At 44.7% G+C, this 20,856-nt stretch overlaps 1 protein-coding gene across 1 annotated transcript in view; it reads right to left on the reverse strand.

Annotated features, from left to right (window-relative positions):
- NLRC3 (NLR family CARD domain containing 3) overlaps positions 1-20,856 on the reverse strand; it is an 820,465-nt gene that overhangs the window by 536,307 nt on the left and 263,302 nt on the right. Inside the window, exon 4 of the mRNA XM_085630169.1 lies at positions 19,046-20,810. Coding sequence (XP_085486295.1) covers positions 19,046-20,810 — 1,765 coding nt within the window. The remainder of the gene's footprint in view (positions 1-19,045; positions 20,811-20,856) is intronic.

Here is a 20,856-nt window from a genome sequence, read left to right on the forward strand (position 1 = left end):
ACCACTACGAAAAAATATACACCCCCATCGCAACGACATCCATAGAGGAGAATTTGGCCTTTCTTAGAAACATACGTCTGCCAAGGCTGACACCACAGGACATACAGGCGTTGGAGGCAGATCTCACGATAGATGAAATCACTGCAGCCACTATAGGGCTCCAACCGAGGAAGGCACAGGGTCCCAACAATATTCCCAGGGAACTTTACAAAAAAGAGGCGGACACGCTGGTGCCGCATCTGCTGAGAATGTATTAGGCCAGCCTGGAGGTAGGAACACTACCCAAGAGACCAACGAGTAGCAACACTTAAAGCGATCCCAAAACCAGGTAAACCCCCACAGGAGTGCCCTCCTACCGACCATTTCGCTCCTTAACGCGGAAGCGAAAATACTTGCGAATGCACTGGTGGCCAGGCTGCAGCCCTATCTCATGACCCTGGTGCACCCCGACCAATCTGGCTTTATGCTGGGTAGGAACACGGCGATGAACCTCTGGAGACTTCATGGCATGCTGGCTAGAATACCCACCATCCAGGAAGAGGCGGTCATTCTCTCACTAGATGCTAGTATGGCCTTCGACCGAGTGGAATGGCCCTTTCTATTTGCAGTGCTGCAACACTTTGGTTTCAGGCCCAAATTTTCTGCCTGGATTCAACTACTGTACGCACAAGCACAGGTAGGGGTCAATGGGCGGCTCTCGGGGGACTTTCACTTGGGGCATGGAACCAGGCAGGTATGTCCCCTATCCCCCCTCCTGTTTGCTTTGGTGCACGAGCCACTGGCGGCATGGATAAGGAGGGATCCAGTAATACGCTGACTGAAGTGGGCAGAGGGTTGGGAGGACCGCATCTCCCTCTACGCAGACGACATCTTGCTATACATGGTGAACCCTAGACGGTCCTTCTCTTGCTTGCTTGACATCTGAGAGTCCTACGGAAGAGTTTCCAGCTATACCATTAACTGGGCAAAATCAGTGGTATATATACTTAAGGGCCCTCCTCCACGTTTGCCCCGGGGTGTTAAGATACAGATTGCAGAAGATGGGTTTAAATACCTTGGCATACACATCACGCCACACCCCACACAATTCTTTGAGCATAATCTATTGCCTCCCCTGAAAAGACTCCGTAGTGACGTGAAATGCTGGCACTCCCTGCCATTGATGCTCTTGCGGAGGGCGGCTCTGTTCAAAATGATGGCTCTCCCCAGGTTTTTATACTCTCTACAAAACACACCTACCCCAGTCTCTCACTCCTACTTCAAGTCCATTGAGGCGGAGGTGGGCCACCTCCTGTGGGAAGGGAAGCCCCCACGAATAGCAATGTGCAAGCTAATACGGGGTTGGTATGATGGTGGAATCGCCCTGCCCAACATTCAATTATACTATTGGGCCTCTCAGCTCATACTGGTTAATCAATGGCTTCACGCTCCACAAGACGAGTCAGCATTGCGTATGGACAAGCACACTCTTGGCACGTCCGGAATCCTGGGCGCCCTATATAATAAATCTCGGAAACACGCACTGATCGGCCCCACGGCGCACACTGTGCACATCTGGTTTATAGCACAGCGCGCGCTCGGTTGAGAGGGAGTGATAACACAACACACGCCACTCTGGGACACCCCTAGGTTGGGCAAGCTGTGCACAAGTAATTGTTTCTCCTGATGGGATCTAATAGGGATATCAAAGGTTGGGGACCTGTGGAAAAAGGGGGGGGGGGTCGTCACTTTTGCTCAGCTACAGGCAACGCAGCAGAAAGCAGGGACGGAGCAATATCGATACATGCAAATTAAACACGCACTGACGAAGGCTATACCTCTGGGAACTGACCTCCCCGAGTCCTCACCGCTCAAGGACCGATTACTAACGGACTGTCTAACCAAAAAAGCAATTTCTCTAACATATCGCAAATTGGTTAATCATCAGAAAGATCCCACTCACAACCTTCGAGAAAAATGGCAAACTGAGGTGGGAGTGATGGATGAGCAGGATTGGCAGGAGGCGCTGGCGTCCCCGGGAGAAGTGGCGATCCCCTCCAGACTAAAACTCGTGCAACTTAAAATCTTGCACAGAACATACTATACCAGAACAACACTCCACAAAATAGGGAGGACTGATACACCGCTGTGCCTTCGGGGTTGTGGGTTAGCGGGCACCTTTTACCACACATTATGGGACTGTCCCCTCATCACACAATATTGGAGGGCTGTCATGGCCACGATCACTCGGGTGTATGGCTTCAGGGTCTCCCCTGAACCAAGGAGATGCCTACTCAATGTGTGGGAGCCAACAGACCTCAACCACGCGGAGCAGGACTGGGCGACCCTGGGTATCACACTGGCTAAAGGGAACATTGCTCAACATTGGGGGGCACAGATGGTCCCCTCTCACAAACAATGGTGTCGTGACTTAGACAGTGCTATGGTAGCGGAAAAGGCAGTATTTATTCATACAGGGTGTCCCCGAAAATGGATGCTAATGTGTGGGGGAAATGGAACACATTTCGAGGGAACATATGCGCCCCTCCGCCTGAAGAATCGGATCCAGAACTGAGTGACTGACAAACACAGATGACATTCTACAGGGGAGAAATTTTATGTACTCTAAAGTCGGATCTCATGGGTGAGGTGGAGAAGCGAAAGTACATATACGTTGTTCACTCTGTGGCACTGCCATGTATAATATATGAACTGCAAAATATATGTGATTGTAATCAGCTATGTTTGATGCAAATAAAAATAACGTTTTTCACCCCCAAAAAAAGACTGATTTGCATATGGCTGGGTCTGAACTGGGGTGGTGAAGTGAGCTAACAAATGATGAGGGATTAAACCCAGATCTGGGACAGGGGGAGAGTGTCTTAAAAGTTTAAGAAGCTCTGTCCATATTCTCTTTGTGTTTGCTTTGTTCACCCTAAGTTGACAGGGTATGCCCAGACATGGGTCCCTTGCTCACTTTGCCACTGGATTCAAGCTGGCCTGGCTGATGAGGGGTGAAACCCCAAAACCGGTTCTAGGATGCTTGTTTCCAGTCCAGTGAAGATCTGGCTTGGCAGTTCGGGCTGGACTGTTCCCATGAGGAACAGGGTCAAGACTGATTTGCATATGCCCATGCATATGAGGGGCGAAGTGAGCTAAAGAATGATGATGGAATAAATCCAGATCTGTACAGCCACTCCATATGCCCCGAACATACCCCTTTGCGAGCTTCCGACACCGCACTGCCCTTTAACAGCTCATAGGTTGGCGGCATGGGAAGAGGGTGGAATTACAACAGTGGGCTCCTTGTTCACGGAGAGAAATGTAATGCCCCACACTGAATTAGTATGCGCTTATAGGGTGCACACTCTTTCTGACACACGCCAGCATTTCACATTTTGTTCATAAATATTGGCTTGTGGAACAGTGCGAGCTCCCAGCATTCCAGTTATTGCAGGCACTACATATCATGGGCCATGGAAGCCATTTGGCCAGATGGCTCTATAGAGGACTAAGATGCCATTTGGAAGTTTCGCTCTTGTCCATCCGCCAAAAATGGGAGGCAGATATTAAGCATGTGCTCACAGACAAGGAATGGGCTGTAGTCCTTGAATATCCTAAACGTGTATCCTGAAATGTACAATTCAAATTTATACAGTTGGCCCTTTACACACAATGTATCCACTCGCCTCCCCTAATTGCCCCCGCTGCTATTTGCCCGGTGCCGATCTGATTCATATATTATGGTCCTGCCCCTCCTTACAGGAGTACTGGCAAGAAGTCACTGACAGCTTATCCCATTTGTCAGAAAAACTCTTAAGGCCTACAATAGAAATATGCCTCCTTGGATTATTACTACCAAGGAAAGCAAGGTTGCGCCGATTCATGGACCTCTCTCTAACATTGGCTAAAAGAATGATTACGCAGCGCTGGAAGTCTCACACAGCCCCAAGGAGGGGTGCCTGGGGGGAGGAGGCAGTATGATGGGCCAAGATTGAAGGGGAAGCTCTCCAGAGAGAAGAATATAGGGGACTTCGCGAGAAACCAATATCACTGAATTGGGTGCAACTGCAGGAACTCTTTAAAAATAATGTTTCTGACAACTAATGCAGATATGCTAGGAATCACAATATTTGTCAAACTGGTGCACTGGAAAGTAATGTGACATGAGTAGAAATGATGCCACTGTTGACATTCCTCTACTTGTTTTATTCCCCCCTTTTTCTTTCCTTGCCTTTCCCTCCCTCTCCTTACCGCCACCTCTCCTCCCTCCATCCCCCTAGTTTCCACCCCCCCTCCCTACTTTCCTGCCACTCTCCCCCACGTCCCCCCCTCACTGCCACTCGGTGCCCGGTGCATCCTACCCTCACAATCAGTGGTACGAATTGCTTTGACCACTAACATCAAGCAAAGTTAATGCAAATGTTTGCTTTATTAAAAGCGGGGGGATAAGTTAAGTATGCAGTTGCGAACTGTTATTGTTGCAAAACTATCAATCACATAATTTCATACTCCTAGATAAAAGCTCTTTTTCATTTTTGATACTATAGTATTTAGTATGAAATATGAGAAATGTAAACAAGTTTGTTTTCAATAATGTACGATGCACGAAAACTATTTATACAAATGCATTACTTTTCCGCATCAAAAAGTGGTACATTGTAAATTCAATAAATATATGTGGGGGGAAAAAACAGATCTGTGACTGGGGGTGAGAATCTGAAATGTTTCAGTGCTACGTCCATCATCTCTTTGTGTTTGCACTATAATGTAATATTGCACTGGATCTAATATATTCAATGCATGCAATTATTTACCAAAGGTTGCAGAGGTTGAATACACAATAAGAAAGTCCTATGGAAAAATCATGACCACCAACCAGCATTGATCGTCCCATAAATTAAAACTTTCTGCCCTAAGATATAGAGGTGACGAATTACCTCGTTCCCGTCACCTACTCCCTGGCAGAATTTAAGTGCAGCTGAGTTCTGCTGTTGTGCCATTCACTGCAACATCTCATGAGCTTCTCCTTGGATGGACATGCCGCACAACAGCTTTTACGTAGCCAGGCAATGTTCGCTTCACAAAGCTGCTTTCCAGGCCATTTAGAATGTGAGGTTGCTGCAGGGCCGTTTCTACCATTAGGCAAGACTAGGCGGCCGCCTAGGGCGGCAAAAGGGGGAGGACGGCAAAATACATGAGTATGGCCCAAGACTCCAGAGGCTCTGGGGTCACAGAGACATTTCTGACTTCCAATGTGACTGCTTGTGTGATCTTCGCCCAAGAGAGCCTAAAACAAAGCAGCGCCTTCTTTGAATGGCTCAAATGAGGGACTTAATTGGGGGCCAGTGACTTTCGTGCCAGAATGAGACCACAGCAGCAGACCCCAGTGCATGAGGTTCACGGGTGAGACGCCCCCACCCTGCTCCTATGAGACAGTCGGTGATTTATCCCTGGAGGAAGAGATGGGCATGAATGGGGGCCCTGGCCCTGGGTCAGGAGAGGGGGGTGGATGGAGCAGCCTGTCACCGCATGCTTCTTCCCAGCGCCTAGAGGGGCCAAGCTGTTCCCAGAAGGGTGGGTCCTGCCCAGGCCTCTCTTACAGCCGGTACAAAGGCCGGCACACCGCCTCGGCCTGTGTGCGCTGCTGTCCAAATATTGGCACCTGAAAGGGCCTGGGCGCAGGGGGGGTGGGGTGATGTTCATTGGCAAAAGGGGTATTCAAATCTGCCGAATTGGACCAGCTGACATTTAATAAGAGATCAGGAGGCCGGCTGCCTTTTCCTGCACTCCTAACATGCAGTTCAGGGCAGCACACAGTAGGCGGCAAACTTTGTCGTTGTTGTGATATTGATGTAATCTTTACAGCGGGTGCTTAATTTGGGCAACCGTCTCATAACTGTGCGAACCAATGGTTCCCCCCCCCCCCCCCCCGGCTCCCTCTCCACCGCTTCACTCTTCACTCCACTCACTCTTCGCCTCTGAGGGCACTAATGCCATCTAATCATCAGTCCACTCATTCCTGCGCAAGACGAGATAACCCGGCACCACAGACATCTTCCGCCTGCTGGTTTATTCTTCTCAGCCTCACAGCAGCTCTCGAGCCAGCAAGATAGATCTCACTTTGACTGACTTCGTGCACTCATCCTAACCTGCCGTCAGTCCCATCATTCGCTCAGTGCCCTCACCCACCCCCCACAATGAGCCAGAGTCTAATTCACATAATCAGATAAGGATTATTCTGGCTTCTCTTTAAAATTCAAATCCTTCACCATTACTACCCCCCTCGTTAGTATCTTTTCTTCTCTTCTGCCGAGTCTTCAGTTCTCCCCTTTTGACTCACACAACCTTTGTCAGCCTCCCTTGTTTCCCTACAATCCCTGATCCTCCTGAGATGCGAACACTACATAGCAGCAATGCAGAGTTTCACTCTATCATCCACTCCGCCAAAGCCTTACCTTGAGACACAGAAAGTCCCCTCCCTACTTAATAAAGCAAGCATTGGCAAAGCCAATAGGTGTGGCTTGCATTTTGAAACCCGACTAATGTATTTTTAAAATGCCTATAGTAGTGCAAAACAAAGAAAAAACGATTGATTTTCTTATACAATGTATTTAGGAGAAAAATAATTTAATGTGACATGATCCAGAGATGTGAAATAGTCCCTTATGCATTGCAAAGCAAACGTGACATAGGAGGGAAAGGATACAGCAAACATCCAATAGCATGAGTTGAGAGAAAGACTTCTCTGACTGAAGCTTACTTAATGGGTATTTTAAAGAATGACTATCAATGGTTGTAGAGATAGCTATGTCGACAAGCCAGAACTAAACACGGACCCCCGGTCATTATTTTATTGTCGCCTTCCTATTTTCCCCAAAGTTAGTGGTCGGATTTTAAAACTCTGATCCTATCTCTCATCGAATAACATTTGTCGCCCTCTAGTTTCATTTGCCATGAATATGCTACAGAAGGGGTGCTTGCACACACCTCCCGCCCCCTCACTACAGCCCACCACGGCCATGTGTCCCCATGTCCTGCCTCCTTGGCCTGTGCTCTGGGTTTCATATCTACCCCATACCTTTCCTGGGTGTCCCTGACTGTTACCCCATCAGTTCGCCTCTTACTTATTTACCTGTTTGTTTTTGTTTTCCTAGTGTTCACCTATTCCACACACACAGACACCCACAGTGCCCTCAGCATAACTCACAGCCCTCATGCACACATCCTTAGTTATCAGATACCACAAAACATGCTTAAAAGGACATGTTTTATCAACACTCCAGACAAGAATATTTACCTTTGTCACATTACGAAGCAGAAATGCTTACTTTGGTCGCCGAGGAAACCTTTGCACATTCTTACAGAAGGAATATTGTGCCCTTCGTTCTTTAACTCTCTTTAGTAATAGAACTCCAGTTCTCTACAGGTCTCCTGCTACATTAAAACCTGAGTTACTTCCAACATTAATACATGAAGTTCTGTAATATGTAATTACATTCTTTATCATCTGTAAAATACCACCAATCCTTTTGAGTCAGAGAACTTTAACTGCAACCTTTTATGTAAGAGCCTTGTGTATATTTCAGACAGAGACAGGTTTTGCTTCCTACTGTTGTTGTTTCAGATAGGGTAGGGTTGTCAAAAAGAACAGCGCCCGTCGCGTGGAGTGCGCTCTGTGTGATCTGGGCCCAGTCGGTGGGCCGAGGAGGAAGGAGGGAGATGGGCGAGTGAAAGCACGCCGGTGGGATGTGGCTTCAGATGTTGTAGGTGCACACACTCTTTGCCACCTAATCTGACGACTGCAAAAAGAACAGATGATGGACGTAATGCTGAGCCAATCAAACATTGCCCCAGTCAGTCACAGATCTGGGTAAAATCAATTTTTTTTTTGCATGCCACGCCATTCCACTTTAGACCCAGCCACATGCAAATCAGTCTTGACCCTGTGCCTCATGGAAACAGTCCAGCCCGAACTGTCCGGCCAGGTCCTCCCTGGACCAGAAACAAGCATCCTGGGACCTGTTTCAGGGCATTACCCCTCATTAGCCAGGCAAGCTTGAATCTGGTGGCGTAGCGAGCATGCGACCCACGTCTGGGCATACCCTTCCCACTTAGGGTGACAATTACAAAAAGAACAGATGATGGATGGAATGCTGAGCCAATCAAACATTCACCCCCAGTCACAGATCAGGATTCAAGCTAGCCTGGCTGATGAGGGGTGAAACCCTGAAACCGGTCCCAGGGTTCACGTTTCTGGTCCAGGGAGGACCTGGCCTGGCAGTTCGGGCTGGACTGTTCCCAACAGGGGCAAGAAAGATTTCCATATAGGTGGGTCTAAACTGGGGTGGCACGGTGAGCAAAAGAACGTCAAATTTAACCCAGATCTCTTGACTGGGGTGAATGTTTTAATTTATTCTGCATTCTGTCCATCATCTCGGCAGTAGGGCCTTGAAAGTAGGAACAGGTTCCTTGGAGAACAAGCACTCTGTAACAGGGCTTAGGCCGCACTGAGAGTTCAAATCTCAGCCCATGAGAGGCAGAGACACGGTACATTCAGAGACTCTCCTTAACACCCAGCCTGTGTTCTCAGACCTCCCATCGCCTAGTGGCTCTGGCCTTCTTGGAGCTCGCTGCCTCTAGCAGCCCCCTGACCCTTGGACCACCCAGTGCCCTGGGGGAGTCTCTCGCAGCAACCACCAGCCCTCTCACGGACCCCTTCCTCTAGCTGCTGCGCCCCCCAGTCCTCCCAGAGCCTATGTCTCCTTGCAGCCCCGTCCTCTTAGTTCCTGTCCTCAAGCATTCCTGGTCTTCTCAAAACACTTTTTGTCTATACAGCTCCTGTCCGTTAAAGGTGCCACACTCTAGCAGCTCCAGTTGTATAAGAACTCCCTACCCCCTAGCAGCCCGGGCCTTCCCCGGAAACCTCGGCATTCTTAGCTCCTGTCCCAGAGCTTTCTGTCCCTCAGACCTCCCATCCACTAGCAGCCTCAGCACCTTCAACCCTCGTCCTCTAGCAGTCCCAGCCCTCTGACAGCCCCCGTCCCCTAGCAGCCGCAGTCCTCACAGAGCTCCAGTCCCGAGCTCCCAGGCCATCTTCAGCTCTGCTTCAATTCATTTTCACCCCAAAAATACGCTGTTTAAATATTTACTTTTATTTTGAAAAGCCTGGATGACAGGGGGAGAGAGTGATGGTAATAAAAGGGAGGGGTCGGCATTTTTCAATTCTCGCCTAGGGCGGCAAAACACCTAGAAATGGCCCTGAGGTTGCATGCAATACGCCCTCCTTGTTGATGTCGTAACGTTATAAGTTATAACGCGGTGCGCGGGATCTGTCTCCTAGGCCTTGGTGTCAAGGTCAGGGAGTATTCCGTCAGCTGTATTCTAATATGTTTCAACTGTTGCAGCCCTCAAGTTTGGCAGGTCTGGGGTGCCCCCTTTTGCAACAACAGAGGAAGTGCCTCAAAATAACGTCCAAAACGACACCATTTGAAATCTCTTCATTTAATATATTTTAAAAGGGGGCTCTTATCAGTTCCCATCACCGAAATACCATCCTCGTTCGCTTTTGTGCTGAACTTTTTTGTGAACTTTCCCTGGCCTCAGGCATTTAAGATACTTCTACTAAAGCTGTTCACACTTTTTAAGCCCTATTCACTGTCGAGATAAGATCTCTTCCCATGGAAAAGGCAGGCAGCTTCTAACAGTATGCTGGGATAATTGCTTTTTATTAGTTAGTAGAATAAAGCAGATGCTTTAGCCTTAGAAAGTTTGTGGCATCTCTTATTTCTGCCTTAGTACCTTTCTTTGCACTTTTAGGCATTATAAGATAGATTTTTACAACTTAATCTATTTTGTCATTATGATCAAATTCTAAATGTAAAAAACACTGCACTTTAAACATTAGGTTAATATACAAGAGCTATGCTATATTTTACTACTAAACAGGTAGCCACAAGTGCAGTTATCTTGCAGACAACAGGGTCATGATTTGAATGGCGCCGCAGGTGCAGTAGCACCGGCCCAACAGTTATCAGAACTCCTCTAAACATATAATATTGCTATGTTTGACTACTAAACAGGCAATCACAATTGCAGTTACCGTGCAGTTAAAAGGGACTTGGTTTGAATGGTGCAGCAGACGCAGTGGCACCGGGTCAAAAGCTCTAAGGACCCCACTAAATCCATACTATTGCTGGAATTTAAAACTAATCAGGTAGCCAGGCACAAGTGCAGTTACCTTGCAGACAAGAGGGTCATGATTTCAAAGGTGCAGCAGGTGCAGTGACACCAGCACCAAAAGCTCTAAGCACCCAACTAAACACCTAAAATTGCTACAGTTTACTATCAAACAGGCATTCACAAGTGCAGTTACCTTGCAGTTAAAGGGGGCTTGATTAAAATGGTGCAGCAGGTGCAGTGGCACCGGGGCCATACATTGTCATAACTCCAATAAAAACCAAATATTGCTATATTTTAATAATAAACAGGGAGTCACAAGTGCAGTTAGTTTTCTTGCAGGCAACAGGGTCATTATTTCAATGGCACAGCAGGTGCAGTATCACCGGGCTCAAAAGTTGTCAGAACTCTCTAAACACTACATATTGCTATATTTTACTATTAAACAGGCAGTCACAAATGTAGTTATCTTGCAGGCACTACCGGCATGATTTCAATGGTGCATCAGGTGCAGTGGCAATGGGCACAAACGTTGTCAGAACTCCTCTAAACAATATTTGAATTACATCAATTAATTCTATTATTTCCCTCTTTTAATTTTTCAAACGTTTTCTATTACTTACCTGCACTATACACTAGTACAGCGTTTCCCAAACTGTGGTCTGCCGACCCCCAGGGGTACGTGACACATTCCCAGGGGGTCCGCCAGACTGGAGTGCCTTCCGTCATATTAAATATTGAAGCGCCCATGAGCTACAAGCCCTGTGAATGACAGCGCAGGGGCGGCAGGACCACAACAAAATCGGGCCAATCACCATTTCAGCTTTAGGGTGGAAGCTGAAGGGTGATTGGCTTATTTTATAGTCGCGCACGCTCGCACGGCAGTGCATGTTCCCTCACGTTTGCGGCCAGCCCAGGAGCATTTTGCCGCCCAATGTCCTGTCTCCACTTTCTGCCCTGCATACGGAGTACTGCTGTGCCTCTCGTTTCAAGGCTAAACACCAGCATTCCGTCACCTCGGACCAGCAGAAGGGCACTTCACCCGAGGAGCACGTGAGTGTTTATTTAATTAATTTACAGCTATACAAGCATGGGCCAGGCCAGGGGAATTAGGACGCCGTCTTTATTTATTTAATTTTACAGCTTTACAAGTGTGGGCCAGGGGAATTAGGACGCCGTGTTTATTTATTTTATTTGAGTAGTAAGTAGTGGGTTTGTTTGGTGGGTGAGGAGTGAAACAACTGGCAGTCATCTGAATTTGAGAGTTGGGGCGATGTCACACAAAAAGTGAAAATAGGCAGGCGCAGATGCTTTTTAAACATAATGAGCTTATGTAAATACTGGGGTCTGAAGACACGGATGACAAACGAGAACTGACTAAAAGTGGCAGATTTCTCATGCAATCCATTCGCTCTTAACATTCAGACAGGCGCTGTAAAACGATGGGCTCCCCACAGCTGTCAGGGCCATGGAACCACAACCGAGGCTTTGTGGGGTAAGGTGGTGACTATAAGCCAAATGTGAAAAGGCCGGGTGGAGAGCACAGATAGATGTAGTGAGCGCACTTCCCTAAATCAGAACCGGATGAAGTGTCCGACACAGATTCTGCAATACTGGAGTACTTCTAAAAGGACAAGTTTTTGTAAGGTGACGTTAAGCGCACGTTTTACGCCTTCACCTGTTGAGAAACTTGAAAGGAGAGTACACAACTGTTGTAAGAAAACCCCTCACCCACCTACCTAGTAGGTGGCATGCTTCATCATCGGGGCCCAACTGGATTGCCTAATGCAATCCAGCTGTGCTGCGACGCCTGAGTTACAGCGGAGCTGGATATGAAGTGAAACAGAAAGTGACGTGCTATGTGAGGTGTGACTATGGGTTAAAAATGTCTCTGAGGAATGCCCTTTTAGAAAAAGTTTTATTAGAAGGGTCCCAGGACATGAGTTAAAAATATATATACGGGATCTCTACTAAGGAGTATTATTTTCCTTGGTATCCCTTGTAAATACGGTCTACTAGTTTCAGCCTTCTAGATGGTTCTTGATGCTTTCGTCAGGACCAAAAATTAGTGAGTGGCCTCAAAAAATAGTAAAGGCCAGGTGAGGTGTAGATATCAGCACACAGCCTAAAGTGTGCTGTGAGTGTAGTGGGTAATGTCGATTTACTCACAATCCCTCCGTTGGGAGTACCAGTAAATGAAAAATTCATAAGTACACATAAACAGTTGTGTTTCATGCATCTCTGTTAAATGCATGCTCATTTCTACTTGTAGCCAGTGGACTAATGCTTGTGGCATGGTGTGCATGCATGACCACTAGAAAAAGACTTGCGTGGCTACAATGTGCCCCAATGGTGTTGATATACATGGGGAATCCATACGTGGGTGCAAATAAGTGAATAAATAGCGCAGTATACTAGGGCACTTGGAGCTCATAACCTCTATCGTCTATCAGTAATGTATGCGTAATTGTTTTGTGCAATTACTTGCTAACTGCGAGAAACTCTACTTTTTTGTGACGCAAGGTGACAATCTCAATAGATGGCACGATATACTAGAGACGTACGAGGTGACAATATACAGCATAAATTAGGTTGTGGCGCATCGTATCCTGCTGTGAAAATCACGTGAAGACTATCACACGACCAACAACATTTATGACAAACAACATAAAAGGCTGATAAAAGCGGTCTCACTTGGGTTCCGAGGTAATTATGCCTCTGGTATCCGATCGGTGTACAACATCCCCACTTGACCCTATTGGAATAAAGAGGTAATGGGGATGTCTAGATCGGAAGGTTGCGGCAGGAGTGTGCAGCATAATGAAGCTACATGGAACGCTACGACTATGTATGTCTGGCGGCACTCGCTGTTATTAAGACTCGTCCTGTCGTGTATAAGGAGCTGTAGGGAAGAATCAGTGTGGCGGCGTAAGCTGTATTAGAGCTTAGTACTCACGTTTGTCAGGAGATATTGGGTCCAGAGTACCTAAAACGCCGATCGGGTCCGCTTGTTTTGCCCCGTTCTGGTGGTTAGGTGGGGACTAAGTAGGAAGCGGAAGGGCGGCGGGGGTCACGTGTGTGGCTCACGAACACTAGAGCGTAGTGAATCAGAAAAGAGGAAACTGCGCATGCATCTCAAATAAAGTGGCCAAACTCATTCAAAGCATCCATCGGATTTTTGCTCACCATGCCATTCCAGTTTGGACCCAGTCATATACAAATGGGTCCAAACTGAGGTGACGAAGTGAGCTAAAGAACGATGATGGATTCAACCCAGATCTGTGACTAGGGGAAGAGTGTCCAAAAAGTTTCAGCACTCCGTCCATCATCTCCTTGTGTTTGGTATGGCTGAGAGCAAAAGCCTTGTACTGCTAAATACACCACTGCAGTCATACATTCCAATAGACCTGATTCAGGCTGTCTCCCGCCTGACATTGCCTCTTCTTCAATGGATGTAAATGGAGGAAATGCTTTCACCCAAGTATATTTTTTTAAAAAAAAATAACCCACTTTCCTCTTCTAAAATGTCGGCATGTATTTGTATGATTTAATTTAATTATTCTCAGTGTCACATCAGCTGCTCATGCCATGTGCCATGGCTCCCAGCAAGCCACATAGGAAACGTCTGTGACATCCTGGTTTGAATTTAATCTCAACCTCAACACATTTACGGCCAGTGTGTAGCTGACAAAATGACTTTCTGAAGTGTTCTCGCTTAACTCCAACCCTGCTCATGTTTTCCCATACTATAGTGCGAACCTCTCTGTACAATCAACAATGGACTGCTTCCACAGTGAATGAGCTATGTTTAATTAAACTGAGCAAATGGAATTATCTTGAACCCGCAATACATAAAATTGCCATATCCATGCATATGATTTGCTAGTGTCCTCTGTCTTTTCCTTGAAAGCAGTGCTCATACAGTGTTAAAATCTTCTTACAGGCGCTGCTTCACCTCTCAACGTCAAAGCATATGTAGTCTGGAAACATCTGACGAGGGCAGCCTGTAGTAGGTAAAGTAGTTAAGGTCTAAATACGTGCTTTACCAAATAGCTTTGCTAGAAAATTATTCCACATAACCGAATGTGATTCAATAGACTTGTCAGCTGTGGGTATCCTAACAAACATAACGACGATGGATCGCTGGCTTAACCTTAACCTTAAATGAAAATCCATTGAAGACATCAATGATGGGCCATCATGCTCAAAACAAAGGGAGTTAAGTGAAAAGAAAAGGAAGTTTCACAAGTACGATGGTGAATATTTATCATTGGGTTTCACATGTTCAGGTTCAGAACATGAACAGCAACCACAATGCGTGCTATGCTATGAAATTTTGTCAAATGAGGCCATGAAACCTTAAAAATTACAAAGACACTTGGATACTAAGCATAAAGAGCATGCGACTAAATCCATAGAATTCTTCAAGAATGAAGAGCAAGAGCTCCTAAAAAGCAGGAAAATAATTAAGAAAACTGCAACAGGATCTGTTAATGAAAATGCTCTGAAAGCTTCATATGAAGTGTCCATGCTCATAGCAAAAGCTGGGAAACCGCATACAATTGCTGAATAACTAATAGTACCTGCTGCTAAAGCCATGGTGACAGCAATGGTTGGAGAAAAAGCAGCAAAAGATTTAAATTTGGTGCCATTATCTAACAACACTGTAAAAAAGCAAATTGACAACATTTCAGACAACATGAAGGAACAGTTGATCGAAAGAATTTGTAAAAGTCTGCATTATAGCCTACAAGTAGATAAAAGTACGGACATAGCAAATAAATCTCATCTCCTGTGTTACGTTAGATACGATTTTGAGGGGAGCATTTGTGAAGATTTACTGTTCTGCTGCTATTTGATACATACCACTGCTGAAGAGGTCTTCAGCAGTTTCAATGACTTTCTGACATCAAATGGAATTCAGTGGTCCAAATGCATAGGAATCAGCACAGAAGGGGCACGTGCCATGTCTGGGAGACTAACTGGACTTGTAGCGTGAATAAGGGAAATTAACCCTTCAGTTGTATGGCATCATTGTTGCATTCATCGAGAAGCATTAGCCACTAAGAAGATACCAGAGGAATTAAAAAAGGTCTTGAACGAGTCAGTCAAAATTGTAAATTTTATCAAAGCTAGGTCACTAAATTCAAGGCTTTTTGAACAGCTTTGTCAGTTCATGGATAGTGATCATCATCAGCTTTTGCTGCATACAGAAGTCCGATGGCTGTCTCGTGGTGGAGTTTTGTCTCGCCTTTTTGAATTAAGAGATGAAATCAGAGTTTTCGTCACTGAACTGGAATCTCCATTTGCACTTGATGAGCGCTTACATGACCATACTTGGTTAGCTATGCTGGCATATATGGCAGACATCTTCACCCATTTAAATGCACTCAATTTGAGTATGCAAGGAGTAGGTATCACAATTTTTAATGTTGAAGACAAGATTGAGGCAATGATAAAAAAAGTTAGACTTATGGGCTCGTCGCTTAACACAAAGAAATTTTGATTCTTTTCAGAACCTGAAGACATTCTTGGAATCTGCTGATGATGAATTATCGAACAAAGTCTTAGAAATTTTTATCCAGCATCTCCAAGATATGTGGTGCAGTTTCCGTCAGTACTTTCCACTTCTGGATGAAAGCAAAAACTGGATTAAAGATCCTTTTAATGTAGATATTGACAATTTAATGGGGCTGACAGCATCTGAAGAAAACGGTTTGATTGAAATATCTACAGATAGTGCACTTAAACTTCAATTCAAGGAAAAGTCCCTGAGTCTGACAAATTTTTGGCTGCAAGTACGAACAGATTATCCTGAATTATCAAACAAGGCACTTAAGGTTTTACTTCCTTTCCCCTCCACATATTTATGAGAGAAGGCTTTCTCAAATCTTATGTACCTTAAAAATAAGAGCAGCAATTGCTTGCAAAATGTAGAATCTGACCTAAGAATTCAACTTTCCGAAATAAAACAAAACATTGAAAAGTTAGTCGCCGAGATGCAGCACCATCCTTCCCATTAAAATGTTTTTATTTTTGCATATTTTTCACGATAAAATAATAAAAGCTTTAGTAATGCAAGTATTTGTTTGGTGTGTACTTGTTTGTATATTTTTTGTGAATTACTGTTTTAATTTTTTGAAATTTAAATTGTAAAAATTGCTTGGGGGTCCCCGGCCTCCAGTAGTGATTCAGTGGGGGTCCTCATGAGTCAAGTGTTTGGGAACCACTGCACTAGTAACAGCACAATATATTGCCTTTTTGTACATAAACAAGTCATAACACTTTAACAGACTCTCTGTAACTTACATTGTGCAACTACTCAGCAAGCTACAACTTTCAACAAAAAGCAGCTTATTATCAATCACAAAGGCGAAACCGAATGCATTTACCAATGCTTGCTATTAGAATTTTCTGTGACAACCAGGAGTGAGGGAAAACGTGGATGGGGGAACAACGGGAATGAGGAAACACAAGATGTGTACTTGTTGGGGTCGGACTTGATTTTCGAACTAAGCGGGGGTTGTTACTGGCTGCTTTGTTTTTTATTCATTTGAAACACTGCCTTACATAACTTGCTGAATTTACTGCAAATTGATTTGGCACGTGTTGTTTGGTCTCTGGTGAAAAAAACGAATATAAGATTATAAAAAGTAACCAGGACTGAGGATCTCTGTGATGTGTGTCAAATTTTTTAAAAAATGTAAGCTCTCTGGCACGTGATTTTTCATATTTGCGCCACTGTAGTTATAAAAAAAAAAAATCATGAATTTGAACATATTTTGCAAATGAGTTTTTTAATGGGTCGCCATTGGGAAAAACGTGTCCACTTCTGTACAAATCAGATGTTCATAGGATATAAATATCCAAAACAGTCTTTTATGTGTATTATTTCTGCACCAGTTTACAATGAATCTTCCAAATGCACACCTATCTAACAACACGTGCAATGTGTCCAGAATGTTTGGTTTACATAGGCTGAGTAATTTGCAAAATACCTTTATTTTGAGAAAATTGCCACAAAGTCAAGTTAACGTATCTTTTTTCACCGTCTCTTAAATGTCACAACGTCCCCAACTAGTAAGAGAGTTCTAAAATGACGGCGAATGTCAAAAATTGTCAAATTAAAACTTCACTTGCGCAGTTCAAAAGGAAAGATCAACCTTATTAGTACCGCCACGAACCAATGACAATATAATATCGGGGCAGGATACAACGTGTTAAAATGAGTCAATAAATGTTGGCATTGGATGCTACAGACTCTGCAGTGCACAATGACATGGATACAATGACACATCGGGCTAATATCTCCAATGGGGTAACTGTACAAGTGTCGGCAAGATCACACTGATTGGTGGCAGTGGAGAAGGATTGGAAAGAGCTGTACCTGACTGAACAAGGGTCATCCTCAATAACCTGGCACACCAAGCTATTTTCCTGATGCTGGCAAGAAGCAATGAGGCAGCGAAATTATTTCATCCAAAGAATCCAATTGATATCAACGTGTTTTGTTTTTGCAGTATTTGAGTAAAAGGTGCTACTGCGAATCATATGAGTCTCAAAAGCAGCCTTTGGGGTATCACTGGGTAAAGAAAATGCACTATTTGTATTTTATTAGAGAGGTAATAGTTATGTGTGCCATCCATCACTCCTAAAAAAAAAAAAAAAATTTACCTTTACAAAATAATGTTAGCATATTTTACTCATACAGTGACCCTGAAAAGTGCACATTTTAGAATTTTAGATAAGCTGACCAAGAAAAAAATGCTGTTTAATGTTTTCACTTTGAATGACTTCTATTCCCAAATATTAAGTATTCTTTTAAAAATCAAAGAGATACATGTGATTTACAATAGGTGAAAATAGCACTGGATTTGCTGAAGTGTGTTATTTCTGTGAGTGTGACTCTGAAAGGGAAAGGTGAGATAGGGGGACTTGGGCATTTTCATCTAGTACGGAATAGTCTCCAGGGTCAGCCCTATTCTGAAATGAGTGTCTTTGTGGAGGGGCAGGGTGATATGCAAACGGACCATATTAGTAGGAAGATGAATTCAGAAGAATGTTTCAGGCAGGAATGTCGTCCCCAGGTGGCCGTGGGATGCAGAGAGATGTGATGGGCCTTGCAAAACATGACTATTTAGGTCTGGCCTTTAAAACAGCTTTAGCTGCCTCACCAATCTATTGTTTTTCTTTAAAAAAAAATTATATCTAATATATGCATCCTGGGGCATTTTTGTTAGCAGGCCTCAGTCTATTAAATTGTCATTCACGATTTGCTTCGTCCACCACAGCATTAAATCACGTGGCCATGAGTCAGCGCATTTTACGCTTTGGTGCCTTTCATCTTGAGTGACTGCACAAACAAAGCCTGTGCACATTGTTCGTAAAATGAGCTCCTTTCTTTTTAGTCTAAAGTTAATTCAAAGTGTGCTTTTTTAATTTAATGTACCTGTATAATAACTTTAAATACCACCTATTTATTTTGCATGCACTTCCGTTTAACTTTTATGTTATAAAGTGCTTAAGTGACATTGTAACATAGTAGCTGCCTGCAAATTGAGTGCTTGGTTAAGCAGTGATTTAGTCCTGTCTCCTTCACAATTATTAATAATAAAATGCACGGCACAACATTAAGATTTTCTGTTTAAAAAACATCACTAATAAAAACAGCCTCATTTGTGAATGATACTCAATCCAAAAATGTTATTGAAAGCATAAAGAGGCCATATTTAGGCGACACCATCGTTTTTCTCTTTCCTTTGTATTTTTGTGGCACATGCTTGCAATAAAAAATTACAAATTAACCAGCGTACCAGCTTACCAAGGTCATACATGTTGGCTTTGCCTAAGTTAGTTCTTACTTTTGATGTCTCAGCGGACCACCTACCGGAGGTTGCTGCAGTACAGTAGAGGCGAGAGCAGACTTTTGAGCAGGTTGTAGGTGAGGCAGTAAGAGAGGTTCGTCTCCTCGAAGCATGCGTCGGACACGTGAAGCAGATAGGCAAGTACAGAGCAGTTCACTGGCGTCAGCTTGCCTGCCAAGCGCTCACTCCTCAGGGCATCCTCAACACTCCTGGCCAGCTCTGTGTTCTGCAGTTCATGCAGGCAGTGCATCACATTTATGGTCCTTGAGCTGATGTTGTAGTTGGTATTGAGGCAGCTTTGAAGAAAGCCAATAACCTGACTCCTACAAAGGCTGCTATCGTCCTTAGGCAGAAGCAAACCGGAGAAGACCCTGCTCACCTGTGGGGAGAGAAGGCCAGACAGAAAGCGCACAAATATGTCCAAATGCCCCTCGTCCGACTGCAGTGACCTCTGCATGGCATTCTTAAAGTGATTCAAGAAGCCCAGCTTTGGCCATGACATCCCACTCTCCGTAAAGAGGTCAAAGATCGATCTCTTGGCGGCCATATAATAGTATGTTGCAGCTAGGAACTCCTGAAGTGATAAGTGACTAAAAAAATACACAGTGGAAAAATGTGTATCTTCTTTCAGTAATATTCTGTTACACAGACTACCCTGTAGTGACAGAAGGTCGATGCTGTTGCTTTTCATGTCCTGTTCATAAAACACATACTTTTTCTTGATCAGGCCATAAAATGCCAACCTTCCAAGACTGGGGATCAACTTTCGACTACTGTTAAGAGCTTGGTCAATTTTATACAAATCCGGGTCCTTCTCTGTCCAGTCACTGCTGCATAGAGCCATCCTGAAATAGTAGGAGTAAATTTCCGACAATGTCTTGGGAGCATCTGCCAATTCCGCAGACTGCTGAATAGTGTTTGTGATAATGTACCCTATAGAGGAGCCCGCAATCAATAATACCGCTGGCACCGAGCACAAAACATATAGCGATCTGTTGGCCCTAATGTAACTTAAAACCTGGTTAGACAAGTCTCTGTTCTCAAAGAACATCTTATCCAAAAAGTCCTTGATTTCCATCTCATGGAGACCTCGGATTTCAGTCATGCGGTCAACAAGTCCTCCTGGTATCTGTCTGGCAGAAATCGGTCTAGAAGTGATCCATATGGTGGCCTCTGGAAACAGGTTACCGCGAATGACATTGGTGACTAGGCTGTCCACTTGTAGTTCTTTTTTGGGGTCTGTGCAAACAATGGCATTGGAAAAATCAAGAGTGGATTTAAACTCATCCAGGCCATCCAGGATTAAGAGAGTCCTGACTGTCCCACTGGAGACATAGCTAGGCTCTGTTATGTGGGGGAATGCTGTCCTAATTAGTCTTTCAGCAGATAACTTATCGTAGCTGTTCAGTTCCCGGAAAGTTACTGGAAGCACAAAGGGGAAGTCTTTACATAGATCCCCCCTGGTCCACATGTAAACAAACATTTTCACTAATGTGGTTTTGCCCACCCCAGCCACCCCAACAGTGACTGATATCCTGGGTGGAAAGCTGTATTTTGACAATGGCTGGAAGAGTTTTTCCAAAGACAACTTCCTGATGACATTCCTTGTGCCTCGACTGGCTTCGAGCTGTGTTACATCGTGTTCCCGTTGTTGGATGTCTGTCAATCCTTCAACCAGCAGGAGATTGGTCAGTCTTTCAAGGGACGTTTTTTCCAATATGGGAAACAGTTCCATGCAGGTTTTATATCTCATCTGGAGGACCTCTGAATGCCTCTGCACCAGGGGATCTGTTGAGAAAGGAACATGGTGGTCAGTTGGCATTTAAGAAGAACA

This window comes from Triturus cristatus, chromosome 10 (genome assembly GCF_964204655.1).
Source record: "Triturus cristatus chromosome 10, aTriCri1.1, whole genome shotgun sequence".
NCBI lineage: Eukaryota > Metazoa > Chordata > Amphibia > Caudata > Salamandridae > Triturus > Triturus cristatus.